Source organism: Dryobates pubescens, chromosome 8 (genome assembly GCF_014839835.1).
Source record: "Dryobates pubescens isolate bDryPub1 chromosome 8, bDryPub1.pri, whole genome shotgun sequence".
NCBI lineage: Eukaryota > Metazoa > Chordata > Aves > Piciformes > Picidae > Dryobates > Dryobates pubescens.
This window is the reverse complement of record NC_071619.1, coordinates 2,822,367-2,841,117: the sequence shown is the minus strand read 5'-3', so window position 1 is coordinate 2,841,117 and position 18,751 is coordinate 2,822,367. Positions and strand designations below refer to the sequence as shown.

The window sequence follows — 18,751 nt, the reverse complement described above, 5'->3', positions numbered from 1 at the left end:
GCTGTCCTTCAAAGGCTTTTTCTAGTGCAGTTCTTTTTCAATGCTGTTGCATGTTCTTCATCACTCCCTGAATTAGTAGTGAGGAAAGCAGGATGGTTTTCTTCTGCCTGTGCTGCTGTGACAGTCTTAGGCTGGTGCCTAGGGAATTTTCCACAGATTGAGTAGAAAGTGGTAGAATGTAAATAAATCCCCATTGGATGTAAAGGGAAAACAATAAGGGTTAACTAATCACATTGCTCTGAAAATTAACATAGAGGTAGTTGTGTAAACTAACTTTGTCCCTCTTTCTGAGCCCTTCACTCTGGCAGGTATTAGCTGGTGCCTTTGCTTGGCTGTTGCTGACCTTGGTTGCATTCTTGGAATGGGCTGCCCAGGGAGGCGGTGGAGTCATTGTCCCTGGAGGTGTTCAAAGAAAGGCTTGGATGTGGCACTGGGAGCTATGGTTTAGTTGCCAGGAGGTGTTAGGTATTAGCTAATAGGTTGGACTTGGTGATCCCTGAGGTCTTTTCCAGCCTGGTTGATTCTATGATTCTATTCTATGATTCTTGCTGTGGCTAAGTACGAACAAGCTACCCTCTGCTTTTCTCCTCTTTCTCCTCCCCTTGTGCAGGGGGAGGAAAGAGGGGGAAGCAATTGGTAACCCCCTGGTTTTGTCCAGGGGGGTTCTTGTGCTGTTCATAAATTGTAAATATTGTATATTTTGTAGCTATTCATTGCATCTCATATTTCTAGATTTTAGTGTGCTTGTAAACATAGCTTCATTTGCTTCCAACTGAGCTGGTCTGACAATTTTATTTTGAGGGTAATTTCAACCCACCACAGCTGCTTACACTGCTGCAGCGTGGTGTGATCTGAAATTATTCAGCTCTCCAAGATTTCCTCTTAAAATGCCTAGAGAGGAGGGTGAGTGACAGCAGTGGCCCCAGGATGTGGTGCTCAGCCACTCTGACTGATCACCCTGCACTGTTGCAGTCATTCGTGACTTCTGTCACTCCCCACTGGCTCCAGCACAACCTCCCGGTGCTCACCTCCCGTGAGTATCAGGACATCTATTTGTGTTCAGAGAGGCAATGTCCCCGGGCCTCTGTGCCAGCCAGCCCTGGCATGCTCTGCTGAAGACAGAAAAGGCCTGTCACATACTGAACCATGGAGAAGGGGCAATGGATAGAAACTGCAGCACAAGAGGTTCCACCCCCAGCATGAGGAGGTACTGTAAGGGTGACAGAGCACTGGAACAGGCTCCCCAGAGAGGTTGTGGAGTCTCCTGCTCTGGAGACTTTCAAGACCCATCTGGATGTGTTCCTGTGCAACCTGAGCTAGATTCTATTGCAGATGTTCTCAGGACAGAAAGGAGCCCTGTTCTCCAACCACAGCATCTGAAATGCTCCTTCCAGCTGGCTCCACTCTCTGAAGCCTTCCACACTGCTCATTGGTCTTTGGCAGACTCACTTCCCAGCCACTTTACGTGGCTGGAGAGACACATCAAGGCCTAGCAGGCAAGAGAGCTAGCCCCAAGGGAGGTATTTCTGGTATCTGAGCTCATGAAACCTGCCAATTTCGGCCGCAGACAGACCACACTGTCAAGCTGCTTTACCTGCTGGGGGGCAGTGCCTGTCACACCTACAAATCAAGGCCATGCTCAGGGAGACAGATTTACTGCTGACAAAACTCCACCCACTGTGCTCAGCCCAGCAGCTCTTACCAGGGGCTGGGAATTAACAGGACTTTTAATTGCAGCTGCATTTTTAACCCCTCTTGTCCAAACAGGAAAGGGTGCACATGCTGATTCCTGGAGAAGGATCTGGTTTCTGGGGGTCTGACCAGGTGGGGGTTGTCAGAGGCATCTCCCTGCCACAGCTCCCAGTCCAGCAGCACAGCAGCTGCACTGCAAGCACAGGGCAGAGGGGTGGGAGCTGGGCCACTGAAACCTGGACTTGTTAGGCTAAACAGGTGAGTGCTGCAAGACACCTGTGCCCTTCCTGCTATCTGCTGTCCCTCACATGGTACCCTCTACGTGCGCCTATCACACACAACACGCTCACAGCTGCAGTGTAGGTCAGCCACATCCCTTTTTCTGGGTTCAATTCACCAGACCAGTACCACACACTGAAGCAGCACCCCAGTGAGTGCCCAGACCTCTTTTAAGACCCAATCCAAAACTTTCATTAGCCTTAGATGACATCAAACCCACTTAGGAAGAAGCAATACAAAGAAGAAACCACTCCTGCCCCATGCAACCTGCTTGCACCTACAGGAAGGCCTTGCTCGCCCTCCTTGAGCTTCCCAGCTCATTTCTCACTCCTTCCATTTGGGGTTGTGTAAACACAGAATCACCTGGTTGGAAAAGACCTTAAAAATCATTGAGTCCAACCATAACCTAACATCTCCATGTACACAACTGTTAGACCAAGTTAGAGCTGCTAAATGTGTTTTATCCTTTCATCGTTCTGCTGAAACTGGAGAAGAATCATGATCATCCCTTGTCTTCTCAGCTCTGGTGAAGCTACACCTTGAATACTGGGTTCAATTTTGGGAACATACTACAAGAAGGATATTGATGTGCTGGAGCAGGTCCAGGGAAGGGCAACGAAGCAGGTGGAGAACAGGCCTTAGGAGGAGCAGCTGAGGGGACTGTGGTTGTTTAGGTTGGCGAAAATGAGGCTGAGGGGAGGCTTCATTGCTCTCTACAACTCCCTGAAAGGAGGTTGCAGTGAGGTAGGAATCAGTCACTTCTCCCAAGTAGCAAGCAACAGGGTGAGAGGAAACGGCCTCCAGTTACTTCAGGGGAGGTTTATGTCAGATATTAGGAAAAATTTCTTCCCCCCACCCAAAAAAAAAAGAGTTGTGCAGTGAAAGAGGCTGCCCAGGGCGGGGGCGGAGTCACCATCGCTGAAGGGATTTAAAAGCGACCTAGACGTGGTGCTGAGGGGCACGGTTTAGCTGTGCATTGGGCAGTGCTGGGTGAACGGTTGTAGCTGATGATCTTAAAGATCTTTTCCAGTCAAAAGAACTCTGAGCCAACGCAGACCCGTCCCTGCCAGCGCGCGCTCTGAGCGGCAGCGCTCCTCCCGACGGCTCCCACACGGACCGCTCCGTGGCGCCGCTCCTGCGCCCTGCCCGCTCTCCCCAGTCAGACCCCGCCGCCGAGGGGAGTTCCGATGGGTGGGGGAGCTCCCGATGGGTGTCCCGGGGCTCCCGATGGGTGTGCCGGGGCTCCCGATGGGTGTGCCGGGGCTCCCGATGGGTGTCCCCGGGCTCCCGATGGGTGTCCCGGGGCTCCCGATGGGTGTGCCGGGGCTCCCGATGGGTGTCCCCGGGCTCCCGATGGGTGTCCCGGGGCTCCCGATGGGTGTCCCCAGGCTCCGGCGCCGCTCTGCCCCGCCCGCACGTGCCGCCACACCTGCCCCGCCGGAGCGCGCGCGCCCCACCCCTGCCACCGCCCCGCGCCTCCCCTCGGCCCGCCAGCCAATGAGCGTTAGCGGGCTCTGGCCAGCGGACAATGGGAGCGCGGGGGCCGCCCCCTCCCGGCCGCTCGCCGCCGCCGCCCCCTATTTGAGCCGCGCCGCGCGGCCGCGCGCTCGCAGAGGCGGCGGCGGGAGCGGGCGGTGCTGGGTCTGGCAGCGCAGCCCCGCACGGCGCTCGGGGGAGCGGGCGCTCCCGGGCGGCTGTACGCCCCCATGGAGGCTTTCCCTGGCGGTAAGCTGGAGCAGCACCGGCACCTTCCGCCCGTAGAGTGCCTGCCGGGCGCTCGCTACGGCGGCCGGAGTCACAGCGCCTGTGGGAACGTTTTCAACTCCTGGAACGACTACCTGGGGCTAGCCACGCTCATCACCAAGGCCGTGCGCCCCGGCAAGGGCTTCAGCGCCGAGCCCCCCTCGGTGGTGGTGGCGGCTGCCGTGCCACCGGCCGAGGAGGAGGAGGAGGAAGAAGAGGAGGAGGAAGAGACGGGGGGGGCGTACTTCGAGGGCGCGCTGGACTTGCACGACCTGGCCCTGTGCGGGCATCACCACCACCACCACCATCATCACCACCACAGCGAGGGCCTGTTGGAGGAGCGCTTCGCCGACTTTAGCCCCTTCCCCGGGCGCGGCGGCCCCGCCGCCGTGGTGTTGGATTGCTCGGGGGAGCACCCGGGCCGGGAGGGCTCGCCCCACGCCTGGGGCGGGGTGGTGGTGGCGGGGCGGCTGCCGACCCACCCGCGGGCCGCCTCCCGCTTGCTTAAACCCGAGCTGCAGGTCTGCGTCTTCTGCCGGAACAACAAGGAGGCCGTGGCCCTCTACACCACCCACATCCTCAAGGGACCCGACGGCCGCGTTCTTTGCCCGGTGCTGCGACGCTACACCTGCCCCCTCTGCGGTGCCAGCGGTGACAATGCCCACACCATCAAATACTGTCCCCTCTCCAAAATGCAGGCGGCTAAACAGCTCAAACACGCCCGGACCGTCCTGGGGAAGAAGGGCCGTTAGGCGCCGGGACCCCCGGGGGCGGCCCCGGCCTCCTCCCGTCTGGTTTCCTTTTGGGTTGTTTGTTTTTGTCTTTAAAGCGGATGGCGTTTTATGTTCTCCTCACACATTAATATATTAAAGGCGGAGACTGGCGAGCGGGTGCGCCGGGCCGGTGGAGTGCCGCCGGTGGCGGCCGGGGCGCGCTGGCCCGCGCGGAGCCCGGCGTCGGGCCGCGGGAGTTGCGCAGCATTAGATGCACTGTATTTGTTTATTGTAAGAAAAAAAAATATATCTATATGTGATTTTTACGGAAACGGATTGCCGGCGAGATCTAATTGAGGGGTGGAGAGACGGGGGTGTTAAAGCAAGCACCGGGCGGAGAGCGGGGCTGGGGAGGGGGCTCGCGGGGGTCCCCGGCTGGTTGCAGCGGGGCAGCGCTGCCCTCTGCCGCCCCCTGAGGTGGAGGGGAAAGCAGCGGCGGCCGTCGCGGGGGTCCAGCCCGGTGCTGTACCGCGGGGGGCGGTGGGGGAGAGCGGCCGTCTTGCCTGGTTAACAGCGGGGTATTTAATTAGGGTGTAACATTCTGCCCTGCAGGTCTGAAGGCAAACATCCCAGCAGGTACCTTGGTCGGGAAGCAAATCGTCATCAAACCTGCGCTCCGTGCCTCTCCCGCTAATTAACAAACGTCACCTCCCCGTAATCGCAGCATCCTACCTGGCACGATGAGAGAGCCCCCGCGGGCACCCTCGAACTGTCCCACTAGTGAGCGTAGTCAGTTGCTGGTTTTGCAGGTCCCCGTGCCCACACACGGCTTCAGAGAAGCGCTCGGAGGAGAAAGAATCAAAGTGAATGTTTGTAAGCATCAGACTCCAGGCTGAGGTGCAAGCTGAGCCCTTTCTGCTGAAGGAAGGGTGGAGGTATGGCAGAGAATGAGCTTTGATGCAAGCTTTGAGCTTGTGTTTGTGGTGGAGAGTGGGGGGGGGGGTGATGGGAGGTCTTTGGAGAGTAGAGACCTGGATGAAGCAGAAAGGCATGGCTCCAGCATAACAGTGGAAGTTGGGGGGGTTGACATTTTCAAGAGTTGAGACACCGTGGCTTTAACCTACTGCAAGGTGGGAGGGACCTACCCACGTGGTTAACAAACATCCCTAATGCTTCATAGACTATGCAAATTTAAAGTTGATGCTGAGTAAGTGATGGCAGTTGTTTGGTACTGAGCATTAAGCAGAGTTGTGTTGCTGCTAATCCTCAGGAGATCACAAACTGCTTTTATGGTTAGTCAGAGCAGGACAAAGAGCAGCAGCAGGGCTGTAGTTTGCCTAGGAGTCCCCTGGTGCTGAAGGCGGGTGCCCAAGTTCTGAGTGCAGAGGGTTACACTGTAGATGCATTTATCAGGGACATGGAGGGGTGCTCGGCCTGTGGGGGTGGCCCTGCCAAAAGCAGGGAGGTGAAGTGCAGGAGGGGATGAGAAAGGAGAGAGGAGTCAGGGGTGATGGATGCTTTTGTGGATTCCTTTTGATGAGCTGTTCAGTAGGGTGTGAGATAGGGCAGGAGAGGAAGGAGGGCTCAGGATGGTTGGGAAAGGACTCAAAACAAGTGCAGGGTGGGCTGAGGAGGAGGGCCTAGGGTTCATAATTCATCACTGCTGTTGACTCACAGCTGCAGCAATTAAGAATGAGAAACTGATTTTGTGTGGAAGTGTTCTCTTAAATCTTCATCAAATAGCTCCAAAGATGATGTCAGGTCTAATCACCAAATGCAGCAGGGCTTGTGTTAAGTAACATTTCACAGCAGCTGCAGCTAGCCCTGTGGCAGCTACCCTCTCCTCCTGCTGAAAGGCAGTTGTTTTCTCTCTCATGGTGGGGTGTGCGCCACGGGCTCTTCTAAGCTGTTACAGGCTGGATGTGTTTGCTTCTGTGATGCCTGCTCCACATAGGTTGAATCTGTATCCACCACCCATTAGAATCAAGCTCAAGTGTGAAGCCAGGAGAAGAGCTTTCTTCTGTACTTCTGTTACCTCCCCATGGGATATTAGATGATCAGCACATACATTTTAATGCAGTATGCTGTTACTGGGCCCAGGAGCTAAAAGATGTAAGAAATCTGAGGGGTAATTCTGGCAGGGCTGGATCTGAGGTGCTCCTGGTAATGTTCACAGTGTGCCCACCCCTCTCCTCGGGTCTGTACTTAGAGCTACTCTGTAGCCCACAGCCCTGTTGCAACCTCTGGAAATCCACCAAGGCACCAGAAGATCCAGGATGTCACTGGCCTTTTGCAGTGCCTGTTTGTTCTCCCTGCCTGGATAAGAGAAAGCTGCTTTATCAATGGCCTCTGCTGCTGTCCATCACTCCCAGTTCCTGTCCCGTGCTACAGGATACTTGCAGCCCTGCTGTGGGAAGGCCGAGAGCTGCCTTTTGTAGCTGCCACCCAGCGCTAGGCATCTGATGGCAGGTAAGGTGGTAGAGTAACAGCTTCAAAAGACCAGCTGGGGGGAAAAAAACAGCCCACACTATTCCAGAGAGGAGATGACAAGCTTCAGAATCAGCAAAAGGCAAGCCCAAGAGCCAGGGTTTCTAGTTACTTTATGTAACCGGACAATTTGCCTTTTTACAAGTCAGTGTCTTACAAAGACTGAACCTTTAAGGACATTTTGGGGGTTGTTTCTTTTCTTTGGTTTTGTGGTTTGTTTTGTTGTGTGTTTTTTTTCCAAGTCACTTCTCTGCTTTCCTGTGCACCAGCACACTCCTGAGTAAGCTGAAACATGCTTGTTCTTGGTCTCTGAAAACCCTACTACAATGTGTAGTGTTAATCTGATGCCTTCAATGCTGGAAGCCACTTACATTGGTAATTTAAAGCCTAGGAGCAGCAAATAGCTTCATCTGAAAGCAGCCCAGCTTGGAGCTGCTATGTGCTCCACAGAAGAGTTCTAAGAAAAGCCAGATAGTAGTTTGATTTATTCTACAGGCACTTGCAAATGAAAACATTATGGACAGTTGTTTAAAACATGTGATTTATCTTCAGAGAATCAGTTAATGACTGGGAAATATTCCTAAGCATGTAGGTGATGGAATCTTTTCCCAGTGGTGTTCTGGTCAGAGGAGTGAATGCAGTATTGGTGACACATAACCATCCTCAGTTGATACAAGTCTTGGCAAAAATCAAGCTAATTCTAATTAAAAATGACTTTTTGATGCACAGGTAACCTGATTCAGCTGAAGTCAGGTAAGTCTGTGCCCATCTTCAGTGGAAATCCTATTTGGACACTTTGCTCTCAATCTACAGACCAGAGGGCCTCAAGTAGCTGCTTTGCCATAGGACTAAATCATCATGGCCATGACTTCTTTCCTTTCCATAGACCTGCCAGCTTGACCCACCAAAATAAAGGTCAATTTATACTGGGGAGAGTCTGCTAACAGAAGAGAATTCTACTGTGCTTGTTTGGAGAAATCAGAAATGACACAAACAGGAAAAAAAGAGGCAAAGCCAGTGGATTGTCCTCCTGCCCAAGAGTAAAAGCACTAACAAAGCTTAATTGCAGCAGAGAAGATTTTGGTCAGCAAAAAGCAGAGAAATGGCTTGTGAGACTTCCACCCTGCCATCATTACATGCAGTAATGATTCTTTTTAAGAGGAGAAACAGACAAAGTGTAGAGCACTTCAGTCCTAGGTGATCCTGCCATGGTGAAATAGGATGAATTGGGTGTTTTATGCCACTGGCATGCAGTAAGCCACACAGGGTGGGGGACTGGTGCCTGGAGAACAGGTGAACTTTGAATCTTGCACTTCACTGACCCACCCATAGCACCTTCACTCTGTAGGCTTTCACACTTTAAAGCTACCTTTAGTGTGAGAAGGGAAACCTGCTTACATGTAGCAGCTCCTGCTGGTGACCACAGCCCCTATGGATATTAAAGCAGCAGACTGAATTTACAGCAAGGCAAGTCCCAGTGCTGTTCCTGCCTGAGCTTGTCTCCAGGCTGGCCAGCCCCTCTGCACCAGAGCTCCCTGATGTCTCCTGACCCTGCTCAGGACTGCTCTGAGACCCATCTAATCCAGGGATGCAACTGTGGCTGTGCCCAGGCTGGAGTGGCAGCACTGCATTCAGTGCCCCTGCTGTGTTCTAAGACTACTGTTTAAAATGTCATTTCTTTGGAACAAAGGCACTCCAGGGGGAACACTTCAAATGCTTATGCCTGGCTTCTGCTGAGCCCTGCCCACCAGCTGGGGGTTAGGCTCTGGGCTGCTCCTGGAGTAAGAAAGAAGCTGAGCTGTTCCTACCTGATCACCTGCCTTGCTCTGCTCTTGGAGATGTTTTGATGAAACAGTATTTGCATCCATTTAACCACCAGCAGCCTGAAGTTCTGCCTTCCAAATACAGCCATCTGACAGTTTGTGTTCTTTCCAGGTTCACTGACAATTTTAATGTTGAAGTGAACATGAATGAATCAAACACAGCAACACTGGACAGAGCATTCACTTGACTTACTCAGCATCTTCAGGTGGCCAAGCTCTGTGCTCATGTACACACAGTTATGGCAGTAGATGGAGGTTTTAGCCGTGGGTTTTGGTCAGCAGGGGAGCTTGACCACTGTGGTTAAGTCTTCTGAACTGACCAAGCAGCAAAATAAACACACTGGCATGTCTGTAGAGCTTGCATCTTGCAGATCTTGTCTCCTGAAAGTTGTGTTGGCAACATTATCCCAGTCTCACATAATGGAAGAACAGTTTTGAAAACAAGAGCTGCAGTAGGTGCAAGCATCACCGAAGTTCCTGCCCCTGTGAAAATGGCTGTGTTTGGATAAAACTACAAGTATGTTGCTGGAGGAATAAGCACTTTACATCTTTCTGATGACTGGAGAAAGGCAAGTCCTGAATCCACCTTCAAGAAAGGCTGAAAGGACCATCTGAGGAGCTACAGGACAGGTGGTGTCACTTCAGTACCTGGTACAAGTGTGGAGGAAGCAAGATCAGAGTATGTTTATGAGCACACTGAGGTGATGGAACAGTCAGCATGGATATACTGACTGTAAATAATGTCTGACTCAGCTGCCTTCTACAACAAAGTGACTTTGTAGACAAGAAAAGGAGCAGTAGATCTTCTTCATCTCAACTTCAGCAAGGCTGTCTTACAATACTCTTCTACCCCAGTTATGATGTCACAGCCTACAGGACAAGGATGGGCAGCAAAAATGAGTGAATGTTCAGGCTCAGCATCATGGTCAAGATGTTGGGCTGCACCTGGAGTGGGATATCACAGGGGTCTGTGCTGGAACCTGGTTGGACATCTTCCTCAGGGACCTGGAGGCAGCAGGTTTGTGATGATGCCGAAGGGGGAGTGATTGCACAAAGGACAGGGCTGCCACCCAGAGATGAGGCAGGCTTGGCAGGAGCTGGAAGAAGGGCAGAGACCTGTCCTTGCAATGAGATTAGAGGGTGGCTCAAATGCCTCCAGGGCCCTGGCAAGCAAAATGCTAAGCATGAGCCAGCAGATCCCATGGTGTCTGAACAGGACTATAGCCTGCAGATGAGAGTACCCCCACAGCAAACCTCACCTTGACCCAATCCGGGGACGTTCATTAGCTTACAGCACAGGAAGTTGCTGAGAAGGCAAGACACTGCAGCAGCTCATTCCTTAAGTTGTTTATTTATCATTGAAGAAACACACAGCAGCAAGTTCTGTGTTGGCTTCAGTAGGACCAGAGAGTGAAGTCGTTGTTACCACACCCCAAAACTGAAGTCAACACAGCCATTACTACAAATCACTTTTTTGTTTGCAAAGGGAAAGAATTGACCCTGAAGACAGAGAATTGAGGGAGGGAAAACTCAACAACTTCTCCAAAAACCACACTTTGTTTGTTTAAATATGACAATATTTATAAATCCTTGAAAGGCATGAAATTACCCAAGTAATGGAAAAAAGCAGTTGTGATATTGGCAACAGAAAAGACACAGCCATACGCTTACCAAAACACTCCCAAGTGGAAAAGCTCCCACGTTCTGTGGTTGCACACTGCAGCAGGGAATACCTCACTGGGAACAAGGGCTGCAAAGTGGCCTCAGAGGTGTTCATGTATTCAAGTAAATCGACACAGAATGTCCCAGTGCAGCTAACTCTCACAACGTTTCTTGTATCCAATTCAAATCTAAACAACTTCCTGAATTTAGAGAGTGATAAAATAGGTCTCTTGGAAAGCCAGCTCTGGAAAAAGAGGGCTTTAAGAGGTTTTTTTCCCCCCTCTTGTTTTGGCTAATTATGGGAACTGATTTCACTCTGCCTTTTCTCAGTAATTCCACCCTGTGACATAGGTGTTTTCAAATGCGTGTTCTGTGCTGACGTTCCAAATTAAGGACGACTGAAAATAGAAAGGTCAGCCTGGTTTTGGTGTGAGACAGAAGCCTTGCTCAAGGCAGCTGATGGGCTTGCTCCTCTTTATTTTAGCAACACATGACCCTACGAAATCAGCATAATTTGAACTCTCCAAACCTGGAATTCAATTTCCAACCTCCTGCTGTGAGTTTTGTGCATGATCAATCTATATGAGTTAAGTAATTCAAGCTCATGCTCTCATGTTACCTCAAAACATTTGTTAAAAGAATTCCAATTCAGAATGTTTATAAGCACAAATACAACCCATGGATTCCATCAAATCAAAGCTAAAACATCGGTTAAAGGCTCGTGATTTCCACTTAACGTCGTACGGTGGTCCACCCCTCTTCGTCTGTCTCGTTTTTAGTGCGGCGAGCGGGCTCACGTTCCTTTTCTGCTTTCCAGGAACCTTTCTCCTTCTCCCCATCTCTTTCTCGATCTTTTGATGCTGGTGAGGGAGCAGACGCTGCAGGAGCAGCAGCAGCAGGAGCTGATCGCCGGACCGGTTCACGTTCCTCTCCACGTTCTTCTCTCCTATCATCAGCACGCCTCCAGGAGCTTGCTGCAAACACAGACAGACAAGAACACCATCTCTGTCATGCTCCACCAGTGGCCTCCAAGAGTTTACACAGACTCACAGAATGGTGTAGCTTGCAGGGGACCTCCAAAGCTCATCCAGTCCAACCTCCCTGCAGTCAGCCCGCTCATCCTCAACTTGATCAGGTTGCCCAGAGCCCTGTCGAGCCTCACCTTGAATATCTCCAGGGACGGCACCTCAGCCACCTCCCTGGGCAACCGGTTCCAGTGTTCCACCACCCTCATGACAAAGAACCTGTTACTAATATCCAATTTAAATCTGCTCTTCTCTAGTTCAAAGCCATTGCCCCTCATCCTGTCACTGCAGGCCTTTGCAAACAGTCTCTCTCCCTCCCTTCTTGTAGTCCCCTTCAGGTACTTGAAGGTCACAATCAGGTTTCTCTGGAGCCTTCTCTTCTCCACACTGAACAACCCCAGCTCCCTCAGCCTGTCCTTGTAGCAGAGGTGCTCCAAACAAATAGTCCAGCACCAAGAGTCTGATTTAATGATTCTCAATCTTGCCAAGAGGTAATATGATGATGACAGCCACATTAAGTTTAATTTTCTGGTGGCATAATGGTCAGGAACTTCTCAGGGCTCTTTAGATTCAGGATCCTTGTGTGCAACCCACACCACAACAACTGCAATGAGAATGTTGCACTGATGTACAGGGGTTGATGATATAGAAATGTATTCTTGCATTACCAGATTTAAAAGCACAAAAACATTAGAATAGAACAGAGTAGGTGGGAAAAGACCTTTGAGATCATCAAGTCCAACCTCTCACCCAACACCATCTAATCAACTAAACCTTGGCACCAAATGCCGCAACCAGGCTCCTCTTAAACACCTCCAGTGACAAACCCCAAAAAAGCCTAACTTAAAAACACTTGTGCAGAATGTTCAGATTTGCATTGTCTCAAAAGACAGCAAATTCCTCTTCAGCCTACTGAAATCAGAGGAGTAAATGGCACTGGACTGCAGGACTCCACTGGTAACAGCATTCACCACCCTTCACTCTGTGAAGAATTGCTTAGTTCTACCAAAGGATGTTAACAATTCTACTCCAGCCGTGTGTGAAGAGAGCTGTGTCAAACACCAAAGCAGGCACACAAATACCAAAGCTTCTTGATGCATTAAAAAAAAATAGTTTTAACATCCCAACATTAAGAACCCTCAGGTGAAGTCCTGTGTTGTGTGTCCTGTTCCAACCTGCTCTCCCAGACCACCTGCCCCCAGAGAGCGCACACACTCTGGGCAGAGAGCACAGAGGATGCTGAAGGCAGGGAGATGCCAGTAGTGGAAGATGTGGCACCTCAGGCTACATGTGTTTGCTGTCACTGTATTTTTAGAACACAGCAAAGGATTAATAAAGGTACATAATTAAACCAGGTTAATGTATGTAATTAAAATAGGTTATTCACCATTATCAATACCATTAATGGTGTCAAACCCATAAGGCCCTGTTTGGAAATACTTCCCTTGTATTTTAATGGTTTTTTAAGAAATGACCCAGAAATCACTTTTCTGGGACGCCTAGCTTGATAATTTAAGTACAAGAATTTCATTCACTCTCAACATAATGCTACCATGAGCACTGCAGCTGTGACATGCCACTGTGACAGAAAAGAGCACCGCTAAAAAAACCCAAACTAACTTAGATTCGGGGAAAAACTCTCAATTACCCTAAAATTTCTATTAATTTGCTTATGCAAAGGGACTTTTAAGTGCCTGAAAATACAACTTCCTTTCATTTTACCACATTCTAGCACTGCCAGAGTATCACAAAGGCTCTGATACAGAATTAACTAGGTTGGAAAAGAACTTTGAGATCATCGAGTCCAACCTATCACCCAACACCATCTAATCAACTAAACCATGGCACCAAGCACCCCATCCAGTCTCTTCCTCAACACCTCCAGTGATGGTGACGGCACCACCTCCCTGGGCAGTACATTCCAATGGCCAATTTCTTTCTGTGAACAATTTCTTCCTAACCTCCAGCCCAAATCTCCCCTGGCACAGCTTGAGACTGTGTCCTCTTGTTCTGCTGTGGGTTGCCTGGGAGAAGAGACCGACCCCCACCTGGCTACAACCTCCCTTCAGGAAGCTGTAGACAGAGTGTAAACCTTTAGGAACGGCCAAACAAGCTTACGTTCTTCACGCTCAGCTCTGAGGGGAGGTCCTCTTCTGAGGGGTGGCTCTCTGTCATCACCACGTCGATCTCTCATGTCACGACCACCTCTGTCCCATTCTTCACGACGACTTGAATCCCTCCAGCTAGAAGTTTCCTCAGCTGGGCCTCTTCTCCAGCCAGCATCATCCCTTTTGTCATTCAAGATATTAAAGAAGATCAAAATGTTAAGATTTTACCTTTGCTATGGAAAGAAGCAATACTACATCACATTGTGGGATAGTTTTAGGCCCTGTGAGGAGTCTCTCTTTCACATACTGACCTACTTCCAAAATATTTTCTGGAGGTTAACATGAAATTCTCTTAAATAACAGGTTAAAGATGAATAAGTAAATACAGATTACAAGCAGTGGAAATATTTTAGGCTTTCTTCTGTGAACAGTTGTCTTAAAAATAACAACCCAAAAAGGCCCCCAAATGCCAGTTCCATTTAATCCCTTCAAGTGCTTCACTTCACAGGAGCCAGCCCCTGTTGCTTTCACTCAGCACCATCACACTATTGCTGCAGAAGGTTACAAAAGCCTTGCTGATGAAGTACTGCAGAGAGCGTTCGAACCTGGGCCGCCGGAAGCGATCGTCTCGATCGAAGTCCCTGTCTCTGTCGAACTCCCGCTCTTTCTCGTTCTCATCCCGATCTTTGTCTCTATCCCATTCCCGGTCCCCAGGAGGTCTGGAGTCTCGAGGAGGCCCCCAGCTGTCCTCACGAGCCTTCTCTCTTTCTCTCCATCCCCCTACAAGTGAAAACAAAAACCACAGTCAAAGGTATTTGTAGCTGACCTCTGATCTCTCTGTAGACAAAGAAACCTTTACTTCCCTCACAGAAACTGGTTCTTCAGGTTTTGATCCCCGAGGATCCAGCTCAAGATGGGCACTGAGAGGGAGCCACAGACAAAAAGCTGCAGAAACTGCTTGGCCTAAAGACAGTACTGCATGTGTCACTGGTAGAGTTCAGCAGAGCTGATTACACCCTGCACTTTCCAGCTAGAAACCACAAACTCCTCCAGGGTCTTGTGCAAAGGAAGTGCAGGAAGAAGCAAAAGGGGGTAGGATCTTAGATAGCAGATTCCTCTGTGAAAATACACCTGAGGAGAGTTTAGGCTAGCTCATTTGTTAAGCAGTTCCTGCTTTTTAAAGCAGCACTTCAAAATACGACTATCATATAACACCACTCTGCTCTCTTGAGGCCACACCTGGAGTACTATGTCCAGTTCAGGTGCACTCAATGCATAGAAGACATGGACCTGCTGGAGTGGGTCCAAAGGAGGCCACAAAGATGATCAGAGGGGTGGAGCGCCTCCTTACACAGACAGGCTTTGAGAGCTGGAGCTGTTCAGCCTGGAGAAGAGACAGCTCTGAGGAAACCTTTTAGTGGCCTTCCAGTACCGGAAGGGGGTCTATAAGAAAGCTGGGAATGGACTTCTCAGCAATAAGACAGAATGGATTGAAGCAAGAGGAGGGGAGATTTAGTCTGGATATTAGGAGAAAATTCTTTACAGTGAGGGTAGGGAGACACTGGAACAGGTTGCCCATGGATGCTGTGGATGCCCTCTCCCTGAAGATGTTCAAGGCCAGGTTGGATGTGGCCTTGAGCAACCTGGGCTAGTGAAGTGTTCCTGCCTATGGTGGGGTGGTTCAAACTGGATGATCTTTAAGGTCCCTTCTGACCCAAACCATTCTCTGACTGTATCATTTACCATGTCCTTAGTGCATCCATTCAGTTGTTTGTGAATGGGAGTTCTTTATTACGCAGCCTTTTCTTTAAAGAGGGAAAAGGAGAAAGCCTCTGCAGGGTGAGTTCTGGCATTTATGGTAACTTCCAGGTTTGGATGACAGTTAAGTGTCTGTAGAGGTTCATCTGGTGCCTGTGAATACATTTATCTGAATACAAGCAACCAGGAAATTAAATCTGGCTAGCATTTAAATGATGTGAACAGATCAGAAGAGAATCAGGAACTGTTTTTTTCTAGTCACCAAGACTAGAAATACATCACACAAAAGCAGGGTAATTCTGATTGGAGGGGACCTCAGAAGGTCCTCTAGTCCAAACTCCTGCTCAAAGCAGGGTTTGCAAGAAAGACAGACAGTCACACACAGAAAAGGAAGGGTAAAAACAGTAGTACCTTGGTACACCTGCAAAAGGCTTTTCAAAACCAGACCCAGCTGAATGAGGTCTCAAAATCCTCCTTAGAAGGTTAACCTCAGACATACAGAGGGCAGGGAAAGAGACCAAGGTGTGCTGATTTAGTGAGAATGTTTCTCTCCCATCAGAGCATTAAATGTATGCATCTTGGTTCTGCAGCCAGCTAAGTTACCAGCACTGCTATGTGACCTTCAGCTACCTTCCAGGTGAGCAACAGACACTGCAGCATTTTTACTTTTACTTCAAGCAAATTAAAAGGTTTAATTATTCCAACTAAAGGAGGGGCCACATTAGCCAAACGAATCCAGGTATTTTCAGAGTTGATCCTCTCATCTCTTACACCAAGCACATCACATCCACTATGCACTAGGGTAACGCACGCTTTGCAGGCAAGACTATGATATTGCTGTCTTTTACCTGGTTTACCAAAGGGTCTCCAAGGACCCGGCCTTGAATCATCGCTGCCGCGCCAGGGACCCCTGTCGTCATCTCGTCTGGAAAGCCTGTCATCATCTGTGCTACGCCAGGGTCCCCTGTCATCATCACGCCTTGACATCCTGTCGTCATCCATGCCCCGCCTGGGACCCCTGTCGTCATCCATGCCCCGCCTGGGACCCCTGTCGTCATCCATGCCTCGCCTGGGACCCCTGTCGTCATCCATGCCTCGCCTGGGACCCCTGTCGTCATCTGCAGCACGCCAGCTGCCCCGGTCGTCATCCAGCCCACGCCTCGGGGGCCTGTCATCATCCAAGGCCCGTCTGGGGGGCCTGTCATCATCCAGGGCCCGTCTGGGGGGCCTGTCATCATCCAGCCCACGCCTGGGTCCTCTGTCATCATCTGCTGCTCGCCAACTGCCTCTATCGTCATCCAACCCGCGCCTGGGCGGCCTGTCATCATCCAACCCGCGCCTGGGTGGCCTGTCATCATCCAATCCACGCCTGGGCGGCCTATCATCATCCAACCCGCGCCTGGGCGGCCTGTCATCATCCAACCCGCGCCTGGGACCCCTGTCGTCATCTGCAGCCCGCCAGCTCCCTCTGTCATCATCCAAACCACGCCTGGGCGGCCTGTCCTCATCCAAGGCACGTCTGGGCGGCCTGTCCTCATCCCCTTCACGCCTGGGTGTTCTCTCCTCATCCCCTTCCCTCCTGGGTGGCCTGTCGTCTGTTGACTCCACAGAAGGACGTTCCTTTTCTTCTGCAGCACCGCGTCGGGGCAGATCGTCGCCACGTCGGGGCAGATCGTCGCCGCGTCGGAAAGCTCTTTCATCATCCCTTGGTTCTCCTCGACGCCAATCCCTACAAAAGCGAAGGAAATTAGCAAAAGGCAGGTGATACTCAGGAAAGGTTGACATATTAGACTGACAACCCCCTCAAGGCCATTTCTCAACATGATCACTTGATGTCTGATTGCAAACACATTTACAGAGCTTGCATTTTTCAAATGCATCTTCAAATTGCTTTCATCGCTATGGAAAAGTGGTAGGTCACCATCCCCGCAGCTTCAGTAAAGACTGAACAGTTTACTGTCTCCTTCAAACTAGTTTTGAAGGAGATAACAACAGTCCCCTGTTGGTTATCTGCTGCAACACAGCAGAGAAGAGGTTTGGCTTTCACACCAAGCCCCATTTGATAAACTCAAGCTAAGTCTCCAAGAACCAGTATCAACCATCAAGATGAATCCCCCCTTCTTCACACGCATGCCAACCCTACAGCTCACTCCTTGCTTCCACACACTTTGGCCTAACTCCAGCCCAACAACTTGTTAATACTTTCACTGACAAGCGTCCACAACTGAATCTGGCAGGACAAGGTAATAAGCTCATGACTCAATCCATCGCTACTGCCTGACAGCAAGCAGGATGCAGCAGGCATCAGTGCTTGCACAAGCTCTCCTTACTGGGATGTGGGAAGTAGAGCATTGGTGGGAATCTTCCCTGGGCAATTGGGTCATCAGTTTCTCTTTGAAATACATTTGTAGCACTGAAAAGATCAGACACTGCTGAACAACAGCTGGAGCCTTCCAACTCTTGCCACTTCTCTGGACACAGTGCTTAGTTTAACATCTACAGCCTTCTACACATAGGTTTAGACCATAAACCTTGGCTTTGTCACCAGATTAAAATCTGTATTTCAGGAAATAAAGGGAGTTAGTTCCTCAGCAATGAATAGAAACAAGGGAAAGCATATTATAAAGATCTACTGGGACCTGCTTCTTGCTAAGAGAAGAGAAACTGCACCGGGGATTAATCTCACGGGTTCAAAAGAACAGACTCAAAATGCAAACACCACTCCAGCACCGCTGTGTCAGAAGTCCACTGTACTACTAAACTGCAAACTAAACCACTGATGTAGAGAGGACTCCAAGAGGTAAGAACAAAGAGACAAGAGCTTGTGACCACTTCGTATCTCTTCTGAGGAAGTGTGAGCAGTGTATTTCCTGGGTTTGGAAGAAGGGAGCCAATGAGCTGTGAGACAAACCTAAGACATGGAGACTGTTAACTTTCATTTTAACCCAAATTGGATAATCTGGTCCTTTGAAAAAATCTGATTATTGTGATGTAAAAAAAACTGTAGAGAGATGGTTATAAAGTTCATCAAATGAACAAGTATTTAATTCCTTCATACTTAGGAACTGTTTCAAGGGGTTAGGATTTTTACATGGTTTTAAACTATGACTTTTAACCTGTTCCTGCTCTAATTTTTAAACTATGATGTGCAGGTGAAATGACATTCTTGATTTTACAATTTTTTTTCCCCCCTCATTTGACAACTTGAGTGTTCATATTTCAGCTTTTGTCCTTTCCTTCCTAACTCCCTCTTTAAGCAGTTTACTGAAGAGTCAAGCAGCAGCTGACAAATTAACATGAACAGAGGGATGCAGTGAGTGTTAACAACATTATTGACTGGCAGTTACTGATAGTAGTGCAATCCTGTTTGTATTCTAGAGCCTGTTTCTCAATGACCCCTACAAACCCTCCACACAGATCTACAGGAGCTGAAAGCATGCAGACAGCTTTACCAAATAAAG

The 18,751-nt window shown here is 49.9% G+C and overlaps 2 protein-coding genes across 2 annotated transcripts in view; one reads left to right on the top strand and one right to left on the bottom strand.

Annotated features, from left to right (window-relative positions):
• Nucleotides 1-3,594: 3,594 nt before the first annotated feature.
• On the top strand, nt 3,595-4,751 carry NANOS1 (nanos C2HC-type zinc finger 1). Its single transcript, XM_054163659.1, has one exon. The coding sequence runs from the start codon at nt 3,678-3,680 to the stop codon at nt 4,464-4,466; it is 789 nt and encodes a 262-aa protein (XP_054019634.1). The 5' UTR covers nt 3,595-3,677; the 3' UTR covers nt 4,467-4,751.
• Nucleotides 4,752-10,292: 5,541 nt separating this feature from the next.
• Nucleotides 10,293-18,751, bottom strand: part of EIF3A (eukaryotic translation initiation factor 3 subunit A) — a 39,392-nt gene continuing 30,933 nt past the window's right edge. Inside the window, exons 19-22 of the mRNA XM_054163379.1 lie at nt 16,139-17,019; nt 14,138-14,312; nt 13,543-13,712; nt 10,293-11,373 (exon numbers count right to left, since the gene is read on the bottom strand). Of these exons, the coding sequence (XP_054019354.1) occupies nt 11,132-11,373; nt 13,543-13,712; nt 14,138-14,312; nt 16,139-17,019 (1,468 nt within the window). The 3' untranslated portion in view covers nt 10,293-11,131. The remainder of the gene's footprint in view (nt 11,374-13,542; nt 13,713-14,137; nt 14,313-16,138; nt 17,020-18,751) is intronic.

Bases quoted from the DNA above. Each gene is read 5' to 3' on its own strand.
- NANOS1 (XM_054163659.1), top strand. From the start codon at position 3,678: ATGGAGGCTTTCCCTGGCGGTAAGCTGGAGCAGCACCGGCACCTTCCG.